This window comes from Sinohyriopsis cumingii, chromosome 18 (genome assembly GCF_028554795.1).
Source record: "Sinohyriopsis cumingii isolate HCF-2022 chromosome 18, ASM2855479v2, whole genome shotgun sequence".
NCBI classification, from domain to species: Eukaryota; Metazoa; Mollusca; class Bivalvia; order Unionida; family Unionidae; genus Sinohyriopsis; species Sinohyriopsis cumingii.
Window position 1 is genome coordinate 64331571 of NC_142978.1, and position 20117 is coordinate 64351687.

The window sequence follows — 20117 nt, forward strand, 5'->3', positions numbered from 1 at the left end:
CTTGCTGGCATATCAACAGGTTGTTTCCACTGGAGAAAAAGACGAATGTATGGGAATATTTGTATAAAGATGATGTACTTAGGTGTTTTTTTTTTTACAGATTTGTTATGAAAAGAGAGAAATATAATATATTTGCTGAAAAAATTGAGAAATTATTGTGATTTAATTATGATGTGAACACTGACATGCACATGAAATAACTTAAGCATCAATAGTATTGGAGAACAAATTCATGTGACTATATATATTGTGAAATTATTGAAGTCAAGTTGAACATTTTTGGTAAGTTTATTAGTTTTTCAAATGATTATTTTATTTTATTTGATCATCATAAGTTGCACCTGGAGCAGTTTTTTTATGAGTGCAAAATGCGTTTTTTGGGTCAGGGGCTTTCATTGGGGGTGCTGCCTCTCAAGACCCCATTGGGTGATGACCCCCAATCCCCCGTTAAATTTTTTGTTGTTGTGGAAGACTAAAATCAAAAATCATGTCATACAGTGTCTCAGAGCCTTTAAAGGGAAACAACTCATAGAGCCAGAGAACCTTTGAACTGTAGCTACTACTAATATTACCATCACTGCCACTGCTATTACACCTTTGCAAGTACCATGGTTCCCTCTTAATAGAGAAATCTAAAGAAAGGTCATCACCTTATGAGAAGTTAGCTTATCTTCCACCAGGTAGGGCAGCATCAGCATTTTGTTCCTCTCCCCTGAAATATCTCCCCACTTGCCCAAGCTAATGACCAATGAGGTCACCTTTTTATGATGAGAGGGGTGACAACTGTATCATAAATTGCTATGTACTTGCAAGATAAATACCCCTAACTACTTTGTTATATGGAAGTATAACAGCAAAAGTTACAAAAAGCCTTACTGTGTAAATAATTGCTTATAAGTTGAGTCCAACTGCCTACTGCATAGAGCCAGGTCTGCAGTTTCATAATGCACTAGCAGATCTGGAAAAAGACAGTTTATTAGGAGTAATCAGTTGAACAAACAATAGAGACCCAGATCTGGTGTTGTATTATGTGAAAGCTGATTAGGGTTGATGTTTTTTTGCAGTTGGACTTGACTTGTAAATGAATATAAATAGCATGGTATGATTAGGACCTTTAATTTATCATCAGTGGTAACAATTTTGAAAATAGATTTAAGGTTTATTTTTACATTTGTGATTTTAAACATTAAAAGGATGAAAATCTTTGAAAATTGATGAAAGCAAAATTGTAAGTTTTTGATATTTAAGTCTTGAAAAAATGAACAATATACATTCAGACAAGATTCCCACTGTCCCTATCTATCTAGTGAAACCACAGCCAAAGGAACTGGCTTGGCACAAATGGCAGGGAAATTAATTAATTAAAAGCAAAAATAATAAAATAGAAAGTTCCACACATTATTAATGTATTCTCAGTTTAATCCATCATGTACATTGAATTATCACCGCTCTGCAGGCCTAGTGGTTAGAGCATCAGTCTTGGATGTGAGAGGTCATGGGTTTGATCCCTGGCCGAGTCACTTACAAAAATGGTACTGACAGCTGCCTCGCTTGGCGCTCAGCATTAAGAGGTTAGTGTTAGGACTGGTCGGCCTGATGTCAGGATAATGTGACTGGGTGGGACGTCGTGCTACATGTCTGCAGCATGATGCCCCAGTGCTAGACATCACTATAAATGGTCACACTGCAGACAATGTAGCGATATGACTGAAAAATTGTTAAAGCTACGTTAAAAAATCCGAATCACATTAAATCATCACTGACTCTCTTATCATTGTCATGTGTCTGAGTTTTGATAGGCTTTTATCATTTTTTTAAAATACGCATCCAATCATTATCTGTGATTGTGAAATGCAGGACTGACTGTTTTATAGGTCAGCTGGTATAATTAGGGATGAAAACAAATATTCACACTTCATACAGTTGATGCAATAAGCAGTTTCTCAAACTCACTGAGATCAAAACACAGCCAGGTTTTGTCTGAGACTCTTGATCACTAGGGAATGAAAAGAATCCTCCTGCGACTATTGTTAGTAGCATATAAACCATAAGGGATATTACAAGTGCAATGTGCCTCTAATTGGAGATTTTCTTCATCAGAGATAGCTTTAATTAAAAATTGTAAAATAACAATTAAAAGATTTATCCTATTAATATTGGAAAAAGAACATTTTAAATAATTTTATACAAAATGGAGTATTATACAATAAAAGCTGAAGATAATGAAAACATACATGTGATACTGGCACAAAGGCAGTGATAATTCCTTCCTTGGATCTTTTCCCCTTAGAGCAGTCTTCACCCGTGGCAATGTATGTGGGCTTAGATGTGTAATGGAAGAAAACATCAAATCACATGATAGGCCTTTATCTAAACAGTGCCTTGCTCCTCTAGCAAACGAAGTGCTTAATTGGCATATCCGGAGTGGTTACATTCTAATTTCTAAACAGTTTTGTCATTAATATGCTATTAAAGATATGCACAGGGTTAATGTTACTAAAATAGTGTGATTCACATTAATCATGAATGATTTGCTTGAACAAGCTAAATTATTGCTTTAAAAAAAAATAAAAAAAATAAATGGACTCCTGCATTTCCTGTAAATCACATAATTACCTGTTATTTTCAAGGTACTTTTATGTTAGCTTATTGTCATAGAAAACAGTGTGTTGTGATGATAGACTAGACAAAACACTGTGTACTACCTTACTGATGTTTAATTTGGTTTTATATTTAAGATGCCAGCTATTGAGGCAACTAGTCAACCATCAGCTGAAAATTCTCCATCAAAGACCGTGTCTTTACCAGCCCTTGATGATGTCAAGGATCCTGAGGAAAAGGTTATTAGATTACTTTCATCGCCTTTTTATTGATATGACATTTTGAAGTCCTCATTTTAGACTGTTAAGCAGGTTATGAAAATGGGGTGGGAATGGACTACATTTCATCATTGTGTATTCAATAGTCTTGGAATAACATCTCATGCCATTGCATATTTGGACCATTCCGGTGGCCTAGTGGTTAGAGTGTCCTGGTGGAGTCATTCCAAAGACTTATAAAAATGGTACTTGCAGCTGCCTCACTCAGCATTAAGAGGTTAGTCTTAGGACTGGTAAGCCTGCTGTCAGGATAATGTGACTGAATGGGACATCATGTTATGTGTCTTTGGCATGATGCCCCAATGCTAGACATCATTATAAATTGTGACACTGCAGACATCATTGTGATCGAACAGAATTTTGTTTAAAGCTACGTTAAATTAAAAAACACACACACACATGCTACTGCATATTCAAACAGTCATGCAATAACATTTCCTACTGTTGCATATTCTAACAGACATACAGTAACATCTCATGCCATTGCTTATTTAGACATGCAATTACATGTCTTACTGGTGCATATTCTAACAGTCATGCAATAACATCTCATGCCATTGCTTATTCAAACAGGCAGTCTCAATTGTTACTGTTGCATATTCTAACAGTCATGCATTAACATCTACACAGTTTAAATGCTGTAAATGAAAGTATAACATTGTACCAGTTTTATCTGCAGTTCCTTGCAGAAAATTACTCCTAGTGACTGCTACAAATTGTACATTTCACTGAAATTGAAATTCATTTACTAGCTTAAAAACCACCCAGAGTTCTTGTGTTGTCAATGTTTGTGGTTATCATTGTTATTATTTCATTATCTCTTTTTCAGAAAACTTCAAAAGGTATCCTTATTTGACCATGTTGAAATAGGTTTTAACATGGATCAATTTGGTCTCCCTCTATAAGACAAGGAGCTAAATAGGTATTCATCTTGCAGAATAATACCTCTTTTCGGATCTACACATTTTACTAACAGTAATGCTTTGAATGACATAACTTTCCGTCGTCTTCACAAGAGAAAACAGATAATGTGTGAGCTAGATGCTTGCATGTAGTACTATGGTGAATAGTAAATTGATGTAAACAAGCTGAATTTTGTTGAATTGTCACGTTATAATAAAAATAATAGCATTTGTTGGTGCATTTGGGAATTATTTAGCATTGCATCATTGAAAACATATTTATCTATTGAAGCCATTATTTTTTTAAGTAGATAATAATAATAATGAGGACTTTGTATACTGCCTAATCTTTAGAAGCTCTAAGTGCTTTACAACATTAGACAACACCTATAAGATAAAAAATATATAATGATATGATTACTAAAACAAACACCATGAAGTTAGAAAACATTAAAAAACATGCTGAGAATTTTTAAGGTAGGAAACATTATTAGGTCTTTAAGTTTGTTCTTGCAGTCGAAATAAGTGAGTTTTGAGAGCCCTCTTGAATGTGATCACTGTGTCTTTGTGTCTAAGTTCAGTGGGCAATTCATTCCACATTGCTGGGCCCTGGTATGCAAAAGAACGCTGTCCATATAACTTTGTTTTCATAATGGGAATAATGCGTATACGATTGTCAGAAGAGGAGCGTAAGTATCTTGCTGGTTTATACATATGGGTGAGGTCTGATAGGTATGTTGGACTAGAGTCCGACAGTGAAACGTAGCACAGAGAACAAATTTTGTGTTTGATTCTGGATCAAATGGATAGCCAGTGTAGGGTACAGAGCAGCAGGGAGGTGTGTTCTGATCGTGGTACTTTAAGTATGATCCGAGCAGCTGTGTTTTGAACTTTTTGAAGTTTCTGGAGCAGATATTGAGATGAACCAGACAGAATTGAGTTACAATAGTCCAGTCTTGAAAGTACTAATGAACACACAAGTGTTTTAGTGGCATAAGCTGAAAGATATTTGCGAATTGAGCTGATGCGTCTCAGCTTAAGATATGCAGCCTTGCATATGTTCATGACATGTTGGTGCAGTGTGAGAGTACTGTCCAGAGTATCACCTAGGTTTCATACTGATTGTGTGAATTTAATGTCGGCGTTGCTGATATTTATTGTTTGAGGTAAAGGATGTGAATGAGAAAATCTTTGTGTTGTGATCAGAATGGCCTTTTTATCATCATTCATCTGCAGCTTTTTACAAGTCATCCATGATTTCACATCAGAAATGCACCTCTATACACCTTGGATGGTAGCATCAACTTCATTTGGGTGGCTAGATTTGTATATTTGGGTGTCATCAGCGTACAATTGGTGAGACACTGGATGATGATCTATGACACTTGAGAGCGACTGAGTGTACAGAATGAAGAGAACAGGTCCAAGAACAGACCCCTGCGGAACACCACAACATAGATCAACTGGGCTGGAATTTATTCCATTTGCAGATACAATTTGTGTCCTGTTGACCAAGTAGGACTTGAACCACAGTAAGGCTGTATCATGAATGCCAAATACATGCTGGAGACGGTGAAGTAATATATCATGGTCTATTGTGTCAAATGCTGCAGACAAATCAAGGAGGGTGAGGACTGTAATCTTTCCATTATCCAACGCAGAGAGAATGTCATTAACTACTTTTAGAAGAGTAGTTTCAGTACTGTGGCAATGGCGATATGCAGATTGTACATTGCTATAAAGACTATTTGAATTTAGATGAGATAGAAGCTGGGATAGAACAACCCTTTCTAAGATTCAAACATGTCCGAATCAGGATTTAATGTTCATTCAGCTTCTTATTTGAAGTGAACATTGTAGCTGGACAGTAAGTACTTTTCTTTGTTGGGAATATCTGCTATACTGACCATAGGCTCATGTGGCTTTGTGATATCTGTGCCATATAAATTTCTGCTATAAAACACAGTGATGCCAACTATTGCGATTTTGGTGGAATTATTTATAATTTTAACTGCAAGTACAGTTTCAATCATTTCTGTTGCATTCTGGTCAGATAAACTTTTATTTAGGTAAACCACAAGTTCAATACTGTGTGTTTAGAAAACTGAAGCATTCATAATGTCTCATGATAGTTCTATAGTGAAAGCTTACTTAAGCCCTTATATCACAAAATATTGATTATTGACCTGTCAGAAATCATATCAACTTATTGCTTGGATTCACTAGAGAAGGTTCAAAGCAGATTTTACTCTGAAAATAATGCCACAAAATTTTAAACAGGATATGCATGTCATCAGCATTGTATAAATACCATACCATTGAAGTTTTTTTTTCTTCTCGACAGCCTTCAGTACGTCACATGGCATGAAAAATTAATGTAGGAAGTTCATTCAGCCACAAAAGTACTTTGAATCTGAGAGGTTTAATTCTAAAAACAAATTGTTGGATGAAAATTTGACGTATTGCAATTTTCTTGTTCAGATTTGGATTTTTAACTGTACTGATTATTGACCAGTAGAGCTTATGGGATGGCCTGTTTTCTGTCAGTCGTTGTCTAGTGTCAGTTAGTGCAAGTTTGTTATTGCTACACCTCCTAAACTAATTGGCGGATTGCCATGAAATTTTACACTGGTCTAATTGGACCGATATGAAAATGGTTCTGCCCAGACATCCAATATAGTCACCATGGCGGATTGCCATGAAATTTTACACTCACATGCTAATTGGACCGATATGAAAATGGTTCTGCCCAGACATCCAATATAGTCACCATGGCGGATTGCCATGAAATTTTACACTCACATGCTAATTGGACCGATATGAAAATGGTTCTGCCCAGACATCCAGTATAGTCACCATGGTGGCCATCTTGAAAATCTTGTTATCACTATTCCTGAATGGATGTTGATATCAACATTGGGTTTTCACTTAGACTTCTTCGGATGTCTGGTTGATCCTAAGTGAAAATGTTGCTGAAGTGAAGTTCAGTATGGCCATCATGGCAGCCATTTAGAAAATATTGTTATTGCTTCTGGTCCAGAATGCTTGGTAGTATCAACCTGTTTTCCATAAAGACTTCTTGTGATATCTAGTTGGTTCTAAATAAAATTGGTGCTGATCTGAGGTTTGATATGGTGGCCATTTGCCATCTTGAAAATCTTCTTGCTAATCCACCAAAATGAAAAGTCATATCAAAATGGGGTTTTCACCAGAAAACCTATGTTTTCTTTGTCCTAAATTAAAATGGTTCTGCTCATGCATCAGTATATCCACCATAGAAGTCATCTTCAAGATCTTGTTATCACTATTCCTTCAGAATGGATGCTCATATCAGTGTGGGATTTTGACTAAAAGTCTTTTCATGGTATCAAGTTGGTTCCAAATGAAAATGGTGATGATCATACATCCAATATGGCTGCCATTGCGAGCATCTTGAAAATCTTTTTTTAATTGCTTCTTCTGAACAGTAAGTCATATTGGCATGGTGTTTTCACTAGAAGATTTCACATAATGTCTAGTTGGTCCTTGATACAAATGGTTCCATACGCTTTCTTGAAATCTTAACATTACTTCACCAGTATGGATGGTCATATTAACATGGCGTTTTCACTAATATACTTCTTATAATGTCTGTTTGGTTCCAAATGACACTAGTGCCAATCTTACATTTAGTATAACCACAATGGCAGTCATCTTGAAAATCTTGTTTTTTTCTACTCCTTCTAGATAGAAAGCCATATCAACATTGGGTTTACACCAAGGACTAGCAAATGGTGTGATCTGATATCCAGAATGGCCACCATGGCAACTAGTTTGAAAATTGTGTTATTGCTACAACTTCTAACTGGAAAGTCATGTTGACAAGAGGTTTTCACTGATGACTAACTATATTATCTAGTTGGTCCTGAATGAATGTGGTGCCAGTATGAAGTAACAAATGGCTGTCAAAATGACCATTATGAAAATCTTATAGCAACATTGGTTTTTCGTAAAAAATGGTGTCTAGTTTATCTTAAAAATAAATTGTGCCAATCTTACAGTTAATATGGTTGCCTCAGTGGCTAATTTGAAAATTTTATTGCTTAAGAATATCAGAGATGGTTTCAGCAGTTAAAATGAAGAAATGATATCTCGAATCCTGGAAATTCATTTCAGATAATAGAGCAACATTTCCTACTAGGGCCTCTTGTTTTAAGCTTATAGTCCTATTTCACTTGTTAATGTTATCTCTGAAAATGCTTCATTGATTACTGTAACTGAAAACTTTGTAGTATTGAAACAGTTACTACAACAAAATTTTCACTGTCTAAAAACTTGTCCTCTTTGCAGTCATTCATGCCAAAGCAATTTCTTTTTATACCAGACCCTTGTTTAGCTGAAATCCACCAAGCCATGCAAGATGTCTGGTTGATTGAGGCTTTAATAAAGCAGACATGTCATTTCAAAGTCTTTTCCAATAATTGTACGATCTGGTTAATCTGGTCTTTTTGCAGAGGAATATTTTGTGTTCACTGAGTAAAATTGGACTGTATTTGGTGATTTCTTTGGTTACTTCAGTTGCACCTGCTAATAAGATACCTGAAGAATGAGAAATCGGCTCGGAAAGACTTGGAGATGTATGTAGCAGTCCTAAACACACAAAAACTTGTCCTGGAGGAAGAGACTGACAAAGTCAAGACTGAATTAAAGGAAGGTAATGCTACACAAACCACAGCTGTCAGATGACATCTTTATCATACTGTAAATCCTGTTTTGATAGACCACTGACAAAATATTACTGTATATAGTTCCGTACAAGTCTATTCCAACCGCAAACACAGTAGGCACCTGCAGATCATTGTCTGTATTCTACTTATTACTCCTAATAAACTACATATATCCAGATCTGCTTGTGCATTATGGGAAGTTAGATGTGGGAGTGCACAGTGTGTATTTGGACTTGGCTTATACATAATTATATACAGTATCTCTCTGTGCAGGTGGGCTCTCTCAATCTTAGTGATTATATTAAAAATTGATCTGTTCATTAGGAAGATGGTCTTAAATGACATTCATCTCCCAAAACTGTTTTTCAAGTAAGGGTTTATATTGTACTTCCATATAATTTTTTTCTACAAAAAATGGGGCAGAATAATTGATAAATTAGCAGCCATTTTCTAGAGCTTGCTGCCCACATTATTAATGCTAAAACAAATTATATACTGGGATGGCTATGCTTTAATGTGGTGTTTTATTTCTATAACTATATTATAAATTGGAAGTGGTGCATGTAACACTGTTACAGTTGGTTATGCTATAAGAAAGGCTTTTTTTATTATGGGGTATATTATTTCTAGAGCCATTTTATAAATAGGATAACAAAGATGTGATACATGTAAAGTTGTTAATGCTGGGTATGCTGTAAGCAAGGCTAAGTTATAATGGGGTGTATTAAGTTTTAAACCATGTTACAAATAGGCCATGATACATTTGTTATTGCAGGGCATTCTGTAAGCAATGGTAACGGAGTGTATTATTTTTAAAACCATGCTATTAATATTATGTGATACATGTAAGCAGTATTACAGTGAAGTTAAGGAAATACTCTTCTTCCCCTTGAATCCAGTCCTTCCTTAAAGATAAAAATTGCATCTTTAGGTCTATTTCAGCGTACAGACAAGGGATGAAACTCTTATCCATTACCTCCCTTTACCACCACTGGGTGGTTACCAATCATCTGGTTGTTTACCAGCATAAGCATAATTTGTCGTACAGTAAATGCCATTTATTGCAAATATTTTGGGGGTTTCTCCAATTGCACCTCCCCCTCCTAAGAGTCTTTGGATAATGACTTAAACTATTGTCACTCCAGACAGATAGTGACAGAGTTTGTCTGTGTCATGGCTGCACTGCTAGAGTCATACGTAAGGAGGTATGTGAAGTAGATGACAGTGGGATTTGCTAGCATAGTGGGAGTTTTACCCCTCTATTTCTTGTGCCCTTCAAATATTAGATTGGATTTGTTGGGAGATTGTTCTCCCAATTGCTCTTCCAAAAATTGGCACTCTGTGGGTGTAAGTCCCCCACAGACCTCAGCATAGACTTATGACTTGTATATCTGGGCATGTGGGGTATAATACTAACCTGGCTGATATTTGTTACCCGCTTTCAATCCCTCATGCCATCATTCTGAGTGCTGATCTTTCAGACCTGCTTTCAGGGTGCTGCCCTTATAATCTACCCTCCATGCAGTCCTTGCAATCTCAGCAGCAGTTGGAGATTAATTCTATCGATGACTTATACTGCATACCATCATTCTAGTTTTATATGGAACCTTATGTGGATTGGTATAACTGGTGAAATGTGGGAAACTGGTAAAACAGTGAATATGGGGGAAAACCATGATCTTTCGATTAAGGCCAGAAAAGAGGATATAAGCCCTCAAGACCTAGTGTTGTGGCTGCAGTGGGTAAGATGCTCTGCATATTCTGAAATATCAAAAAGATTAGGTACATCGCAGTGAGATTCAGCAAGCCATGAGTTTGAATGCGGAGTAGAAACCATTGGCTGGCATGCATATTCAACCCATCTCTCATTGATCTAGCATGATAGAGATGAGAATTGAATGTGGTGAGTCCAGTGACTGTGATCCAGACAACCATTTTATAAGATATGATGCATGTAAAATTACTACAGGTTTGGCGTAAGCAAGGCTATATTTTAAAGGAATGTGTTATTTCAATAGCCATGCTATAAAAGGAAGGTCATATATGTAAAACTGCATTGTGCTGTTATTTTGTTGGCCACACACTACAGTTGTTATAAAATAGAGAAAAGCCTAGTTTGATGGTATCTGTATCTGGCAATATGGGAATTGCAGTATATAAGGTACATTGTAGAGAGAATCTTTGTATGAGACGTACATGCAGGTAGGGAAATGGTTGGGAACTAATTAATGAGGGATTTGTTGAGTTGAGGATTTTGTAATGATTTTACTATTGAAAATCAACACATTGCCAGGGAAACATATATGAAACAGTAAATCCCACTAACATCATATACAAGATTATTGCCTTCTTTCTTACACGTTGGAGAAAACTTTTTTTTTTTAAATGGTGGAAGATATTTTTTTGGTGTCTCAGTGTGAAAATGTACATTATTATGTTGTTGTTGTGTTGTGGGTTTTAATGCCATTTTTCAGCACGATAGGCTATACATGGTGGCCAGTATTAATGGTGGAGGAAGAACCTGGAAAACCCCGGAAAGGACCACCGACCCACGAGAAGCTACTGGCAAGCTTTCTGACATGCCCACATTGGCTGAATCTTAGACTCGAACCGCCGCAGACAGAGGTGAGATGGCAGTGATCCATAACGAAGAGCGCTTTAGACCATTCGGCCACTCGGGGCCCCACATTATTATGTGATGGTGGTATTAAGAACTTAAGAGCTTGTCTTGTATATTATATTTATCTTGAGTTATACTGCTGCAGATTTTGATATTTTGAAATTTGAAAGCACCTTACATGAGTTAGATTGATCTATTGACAGTGTGGTGATAATTATAACTTGGAAATGTTTCAGTTTGTGACATTTTAGAGGAGGAGAAGAAGAACTACGAGGCTCTGAAACAGACATGGGAGATGGCTAATGACCAGTTCCTTCAGTCACAGCGGCTTATGATGATGGACTTGAGACGCATGGAAAATGTGCTTACTGCGGAGCAGCAGCGGCAGATAGCTGGTAATATCACAAAGTCTTACTAAGCAGTTTTGGTCTGTTTTGCATAATTTAGCAGATAATTTAATGTCATTAGTGATGACTTAATCTTTAATGACAATCTTTAGACTTTGTGTCAGAAAGGCATATAGCATATATCATCACAGATCAGTGTTCCACAAACTTTAATATACATCTTTGCAGATCAAAGAGTGTTCCACACTTATATAACGTAATCATCACAGATCAGAGTGTTCCAAACTTATATAATTTACTTCATCGTAGATCAGAGATTGCTCTGAAAATTCATTTAACATATAGCATCACATGCCAGAGTATGTTCCACAAACATTTTTAATAACAGAGAGAGAGAGAGCCTACCATCACTTCAAAATAACTGAATATTTTTATTAATTTGCCAAAATAAAAAATTGTCAGCTTCAACAATGCTGCTTGTTTTAGTTTGATCTTTTGTGTAATTAAGTTTTTGGCAAAATTATTTGCTGGTTAAAAAGGGTTTAAAAGCATGTGATTCTTAGAAGCATCTGAATTATTCAGTTTGCAAAATTTAATGTGAAATGGTATCTGAGATCATTAGTAGTGTATATTTTCATATTTAAATAGAATCCACTGAAGACCATTAACCTGGCAGAAAGTTTCAGAAGATGGTGATAAAAAGTAAATAGCTCATAAAGTTTGTTCCACCTGAATGTTTGTCTCACAATAGCAAGCGCATAAGCAACAAAGTTTGTTCCTGCCCAAGATACAGTCAGCAAATATACATTGTATGGACAAAATCAACAGCTCTGCTGTTTTCTGCATTAATTTATGTCCACTCATATTTATGTCTGATTTCTCCTAAATGGCTAGCATGGTCTTTTTTATTCGTTAGCAAAATATTGCTCTGATACTGCATATCTGAGTTGTCCTGTAATATCTCTGTTGTAATTTATACTTTGCTGTTTGATGAATGATTTAACTTTACATAGCAATTGTTATTTTTGTTCTTTCTAAGATAGGTATCAGTATTGTTTTTTTCATTGTAATTGTTTGTCGGGTGTTAGTGTTAAGTGTTTGTATTTTGCCAGTTTTTAGCTCACAGACCAGAAGAGTTTATGGGATGATCTTTTGTCAGTTTATTCCTTCATTAAAACCAGTTTGTTGTTGCAGTTTCTCCTTAAATACTTGGAGGATTGCCATATGACTTGACTCATCCCATAATCTAGTTGGTCCTAAATGAAACTGATACTGCTTGGACATCCAGTATGACCATCACAATGGCCATCTCGAAAATCTTTTTACCACTACTCCTCCTGAATGGATAATTATATCAACATGGGGTTTTCACTGAATGACTTGTTATGATGTCAGTTGATTCTGAATGAATAGCAGCTATCTTGAAAATCATCCACTTGCCACTTTCCCCACATGGATGTTGATATCAGCATGGCATTTTCACTAAAAGACTTCTTAATATTTATGTATCTACTGGAGACTATAAGCCTAATCAAAGTGAACTATTTAATAATTACTTACCCACAGGATTTTGTTCTTGTGACTATGTTAGGTTTGGTATTATGCAGCATCTAAGCAGAATTCTTGTTAATGTTGGTATGCAGTATTAGTTACAATCAAATGCCCATTCTCCAGTTTCCCTTGAGACACTGTTGGTATAAATTATTTTCCACTTTAAAGATAATTTTGTAAAGAATAATTTATATGTCTGGCAAGTAGTATCTTTATTACAGATGTAGAGAGAGTCACATTTTTGCTATACAAGTTTATAGAAAGCTTATGACTGTGCAGATGTACATGATTATTAGAATTTCAAAGTATTTTTCGCTGTCAGAGCTGCAGAAGAAGGACCATGAGCGTGAGGCGCAGGAGAAGAAGGTCCAAAAATTGGAGGAGGTGAGACGACAGCAGGAAAAGGAACAGGAGGGCCTCAAGATGGAAGGTAAATTTTGTCTGATATGCTAAGTTTAGGTATCACTTTTCCAATGGTCTCATTATTGGCATTGTTGTGGGTGGGTGGCAGCATTAAGTTCTTGGATTTGACGGCTTCATATCTCTGAAATGTTCTTGATAGAATCATTTTGAGCATTTATCAGCAATAGCAAAAGTAGGTAACATTGACATACTCTTCAGATTCCATTAATTGTTTTAGTTTACATTTCTCTGAGCCCAAGCGAGCCTTGTAATCATTATTTGATAGCGCTTGTCAATCATCTGTGAGTCAACAGTTTCTTGTTATCACTCTGGAGGTCATATTTTCAATCTCATTTTGGAATATCCGTTTGTATCATCAGAATTTTGGTCAAGTTTCATAATGATTATGATCAACAGATTTTAATGAGATGCTGCTGCATCTGATTGGCTGAGCTAGTTTGGATCCACCCTAAGGCCATATTTCTCATAAAGTTTTAATCGTATTTGGAATATGGGCTTGTATCATGATAATCTTGGACAAGTTTGATAATGATTATGATCTCGTATATTAATGAGATGATGCTGCATCTGCTTGGTTATTCCTACCCTAAAGGCCACATTTCTAATCCAGCTTAATCAAACTTCAAATACACGATTATATCATCAAAGTCTCAGACAAGTTTGATAAGAGCAAGTTTTATGCATATTAATGAGTGATCTTCCATGTGATTGGTTGAGTTTGTTACCAGGCCAAATTTCTGATCTCACTGTGATGAAATTTGAAATATAGACTTCTATTAACAAGATCTTGGATGTGTTGGAAAATGGGCAAGATCCATGAGAAGAAAAAAAGGTTTTGCATTTGATTTTCTGAGCTTGTTGCTACTGTGATAGCCATATTTCTGATCAAACTTGGAATAGAGGCTTATGCCAGGTGAAGTTTTCACTAGATTGATAATGAACAAGATCCTTGCTTGTTAATAATAGCAGCCTTCATACATATCAGTGTAAGATAAGAAAATTCCACCCGAGAGTTAGAATTTTTTGTTATACATGAAGCTTTTCTTGAGTGTCTGGTTTATAACACTGATCCCTAGAGTGGAATTTTCCAGTTATACACTGAAGCACAATGAAGGATTCTTTTTTCTTCACATTTCTGAATTTAAAAGATGACAGTTAAGTAAAAATGGCATATCGTGGATATTGATGCAAATTCAAAACAGCAAAAATTTTAAAACTTCCTTTTCTGCAGATAAAGTGTAAGAAGTTAGGAGAATTCAATGTCAGCTTTAAATGACATTTTAACACATTAAATGACATTTTAACACGTGTTAGATTTCAAAGAACAGCAATTAAAATGGCTATTATGGCAATACCCAATATGACAGTTGTTTATTGCAGGTAGTGTTTTTAAGAATACAAATGTGAACAGTTGAAAAAATGATGTCCACTACGTCGGTTAGATCATTTGAGAGAGACAGAAAATAATTAAATAATCCTTATTTCATCTTAAATATAGAATTAATTTACCATTCATACGTAATAATGAGAATATTATTTTTTAAATATTAATACTTATAACAGTGGCTTTTTCTAATCGAAATTGCACTGAACAATTCTGTACATATATTTAGGTAAATCAGTGTTTGTAGGACACTTAACTTCAACCACAGCTCACTTTAGTACGAAGATGTTTATCTTGATTATTGTGAAAGAATGTAAGTGATGATGGGAATCGGCAAGTGGGAAACGACTTGTTCATGGGACACTTAACTTCAACCACTGCCTGCGTATCCCCCAGGGGTATAAAACTGATGGTAAAAAATAAACCTTGGTGTCAGAACTGGGGGTCAAATAAAACATGTACTGACACATTTTCATCTGACTCATACTTTTTCAGCTTGAAATAGGATATTGCAACTTGCACAACATACTCTTTCTCTTTCTCTCTCGCTCTCTAAACATACAGATAAACCAACATACACAATTAACAAACATGCATTGTCCATTCAAAGAATAATTTTATTAGTTCATTTTGCTTTTAAAGTTGTACTTTTAACAGTCTCCTTATAATCTTTTTAAAGCAATATTATTGACCAACACATTACATACAAGCCAATACAAAAAGCCTAATAAATCGTTTTAAACAAATGGCAGTTCATTTACTGCCCGTCAAAAAATGTGTTCTATCATCGGTTTCATTGTGCTTTGTCTTAGAACAAATTTGTCCAAAAATCAAGGAGGTTAATGATTCATCTTGTTTCTAATAAGTTACACTTGAACTTTAAGATATTTCTTTTATTGCAGCAAAGTTAAAAACCAACAAAATCTGCAATGACCCCCAGACTTTGTAATCCAAATAACACATTTGTCTTGGCAAGTTTACTGATTTCTTTGTTGTGAAAGAATTTCTTGGGTTATAGTGTGTTCTCCAGATATCTTGTGGCGAACGAGGGCAGATTTGTAAAAATTCTTAAACCCTGTCATGAAAGGATATTTCACTTTTGCAGTCTTCGCAATCACTTGATCAGAACTTGCACCGGTAATCCTAATGGATGTGCCGTATTCCAGTTAAGGGAATTATTTTCTCCATTTTTCATTAAAGTTAGATGCACAGTTACTCTTTTGTGTTCTGCTTCTTTCACTTTCTTCGCTAATGATTTTTAGTGCACGACGTTTTAATCTGGAGATCACTTTCTAGTGCAACAAGCATTGAGGTTAAACATCTAGATAACATCTTGATGAGCTCGATGGAAATCGTGTGAGAGATCGCAAGATATGGGGAAGCTACTCCACCATAACATTGTCCATGCTAGTCTGGTTCCTTATTTTGTATGTTCCCTGTGTTGCACTCTCCTATATGAATAGAGGAGCACAACACTGGGAGCAAACAAAGCGGGAAACCAGGCAATGCTTGAGGTATACACAGTGCCATCCCTCGTCCAATGCACTGGATATTAAATAAATCCTGATCGCATTAAAATAAAATGCATGGCAACAAAATGTGTGCACCAATTTTCTAAAGCGTGCTTCTGTGACACACAAATGTGCATAAAGGGAAACGTATCTTGATTATTGTTCGAGTGATGTTAGAAATCAGGAAATGATTGTTACTTTTTGTGCACTGTGCTTGCAGTAGGTGGTCAAAATAGTCCATGGGTCGGGATAAAGTTCACATCAGAACACTGGAAAACACGGTCAGACACATATAGGAATGTGAGAGTAAGATGATCTTGCAACTGATTGTCAGCACTCTAGCAAATTTGCTTTATGATCTGATTTTAATCACATTTTTTAAATTACTTTTTATTATCAAAAGCCCCCTTAAAGAATGTACAATAGGCCTTATGTATATAGAAAATGCCTTGTGTATGTAGAATAGGCCTTATGTATATAATGGGCCATGTGTAGGTAGAATAGGCCTATGTATATAGATTGGGCTTTTTGTTTATAGAATAGGCCTTGTGTATGTAGAATAGGTCTTATGTATATAATAAGGCCATATGTAGGTAGAATAGGCCTTGTGTATATAATAGGCCTTGTTTATGTAGAATAGGCCTATGTATATGGAATAGGCTTTATCTATATAGAATAGTCCTTATGTATGTAATAGGCCTTGTGTAGGTAGAATAGGCCTTATGTATATAATAGGCCTTGTGTAGATAGAATAGGCCTATGTATGTAGAATAGGCTTTATATATGTAGAATAGGCCGTGTGTAGGTAGAATAGGCCTTATGTATATAATAGGCCCTGTGTAGATAGAATAGGCCTTATGTATATAATAGGCCTTGTGTATGTAGAATAGACCTATATATATAGCATAGGTTTTATGTATATAGAATAGACTCTTCATTATGTCATAAAAGATGACTAATGGAGGCAGCAAAATGTATCCTGTGATGATTTTCCAGCTGAGAGGATCTTGGATTTTGTTAAAGAGTGCAGTTTTTAAAAACATTTGACTTTGTATTTGAAGGATTTAGCTCTTATTTGTCTTTGTTTTGTTTGCTATCTAGTGATACTTATACTCACTTGGTACTGTGTAACTAAGATTGTGTTTATGTGCTATTTAACCCTATACATTCATAAATATCATCAGGATATGGAATGATTATAATTATGGGGTGAGATCTATGCATATTTAATGAGGTGATTTTTATCTGATTGGCTTAGCTTTTTAACACTTAAGAAATGGTATTTCTGACCCATTTTTTTAACAGTGTCAGTACACATGGTAGTATCATCAGGGTGTTGGATAAGTTTTATTATGATCAAGGCTTAAGCAAATTAATAAAGTGATTTTACATCAGATTGTCTGAATTGTTAGCAACTTTCAAAAACCCCATTTTGATAGGATTCTGGTCAGGCTTGATATATAGCATGGATTTATCATGAAGATGTTGGACTATGAGCAAGATCTATGCATATTTTTGAATTATTCTTGGATATGATTGGTTGGGCTCATTACCACTCTGGAGATCTAAATCATCAGATTTTTTTTTACAGCTTGGTAAATAAGTTTATATCATCATGGTCTTTGATAGATTCCATAATAAGCAAGGTCTGCACATACTGATGAGGTGATTTGCATCTGATTTTCTCAGCTATTAACCTTTCTAGAGACCTCAAATATATTCCAATTAAAAAGACACTAAATAGGATGGATAAGTTCACGTGTCTTTGAGGTCTTTGCAGAGTAATTATGACTTTATTCTTGATTTTTATTTATTATCAGACTATGGTACAGTATGTACAGTTGATATGATACAAAATTTGGGAGATAGGGTTGTGTTCATACAAAAATACTACATAACCATACTCAGTGAAATAGTCAGTTATTAAGTTATGTTAGCCAAGTGAGTGATACTAGGCCTACTTGGACCCCTTGTTGTTAATTTTTTTGCAGGAAAGCTCCATCTCTGAATCTGTTGCATGTAAAGTCATCAAACTATGTTAAATGCATTTATTTCCCTAAATAATATTCACACTTTTAAAAATTATTCCACAATGACCTACTATTTTGATTTCATAAACATTTTGGGTTTGAGAATCATGCAACAGCTAACCATGTTTGATATAGCATTTCCATTGAATTATCTCAGAGGAGGATGCACTGTAAGTTCTCTGCTAACTCATTTTCAGTATTGGAGATTCATTTGTTTAGTGCATTCATAAAAGATTTATGTGAGAAACAAAAATTGATACTGAAAAACTCTTGGGTCTGGTTACATTTGGGCTGAAAATTGTTTTTGACTTTATCAGTGTAAGTTCATCATTTATCGTATTTGTAGAAACTAAGTTTTAGAACATTCTTGTAATTTTTTGTCATTAATAGCGCTTGTATTATGTTTCTTCATGTTAATACTTTTTCTTTTCTAATGAAGTCAGCACTATCTTTCTACTTGGGTCAAATTATGACGTTCTTATCTTTAAATTGAAATGTATAATCACTAGTTGTATTTTTTTAAAAAAAGCACCATTAGTTTAATTAATGATGTACAAAAATTGACGTAAGTGATAATGTGAATAGCTTATGATATGATGTCATAAAGTTAAAATTCCTTGTGCTGAAAACATTAATGATCCATATGAATCAACAGTTGGCGTCTCATTCCTTGTTGATATACATAATATTCACTTAATTACATATTTTTTCAAATACTGAACAAAGACTTGTGACCTTGAATGACCTTGTATGATGTTAGTATGTATGTCTTTTCAGAAGCCTTAAGGAAAGTTGAAGAATCATCAACGGTAAGTTATTTTTTCTGCCCTGTTTTCATTCCTCTTTGTCCTCTTCTGGTACTGCTTCTTTACTTACTCTATTTGCTACATGTGGACAGGTTAGGTTATCATAATCTTTCCCTGGAAGAGTTCTTGGGGCTTCCTTCCTCCTCTTAAGTCCATTTCTACACCACAGTTGAGTAGGTGTATCCTTCCAATTTCTGGAAAATACATCACCATATAAAACTATAAACTCCAGTGTTATTTTGATCACATAAATTAATTTTAATTTCAGTTAAAAGTGTGAGTTGAAAGAGATGATGATCAGTTCAGCAGAAATTCCAGTACAAATTGGTACCTTTTTTACAAGTCATTTTTGGTAATTTATGAAAGGGTTAAAAATAGTGCAGTTATAACAATGTCTTGTTTTACCACAATGCCTTTCAAAAATTATTGATATTGACTTGAAAAAAATGGTCTTTGTGTACATGAATTTCTGTGTTTGCCATTATATGGTAGAAATCCTGCTTATAAATAAAATTGGAATTCATGTACCTGCTCAAAATAATTTGTCAGGACATGTAGTTATCAATTTTAATTTGGAAAAGATATAGTTTGGAAAACTGGAATAGAATACCAACTTGACATTTAGAAAAGACAGCTTAGATCTTCTGTCTTGATATTACTGTTGTTTAAGATTGATACACCCTGAATTTTTTATTCCCATGACAGAACTTAAATTTTCTGTGCTATCTCAGCTTTGGTCACTTTAGCCAACGTAGTTGAAGGCCAAGTGAGCTTATTGTATGGCCATGTGTCCTTTGTGCAGGAGGTCTGTGATGTTTCATGTTGTCCAGTCATAAATATTGACTATTATCTCAAAAACTTCACAGACAAATCGAACCAAACTTGAGAAGAACAATCTGGGATCAAGTCATTTGGTATGCATCAGTAATGACCACTGTTACATAAAATAATATTTAGG

At 35.1% G+C, this 20117-nt stretch overlaps 1 protein-coding gene across 3 annotated transcripts in view; it reads left to right on the forward strand.

The window, feature by feature from the left end:
- LOC149776799 (rab GTPase-binding effector protein 1-like) overlaps nt 1-20117 on the forward strand; it is an 82235-nt gene that overhangs the window by 19873 nt on the left and 42245 nt on the right. For all 3 annotated transcript variants that reach the window (XM_089941494.1, XM_089941495.1, XM_089941496.1), the window contains 5 exons: nt 2739-2840; nt 8339-8474; nt 11344-11502; nt 13328-13435; nt 19131-19162. In XM_089941494.1, coding sequence (XP_089797620.1) covers nt 2739-2840; nt 8339-8474; nt 11344-11502; nt 13328-13435; nt 19131-19162 — 537 coding nt within the window. The remainder of the gene's footprint in view (nt 1-2738; nt 2841-8338; nt 8475-11343; nt 11503-13327; nt 13436-19130; nt 19163-20117) is intronic.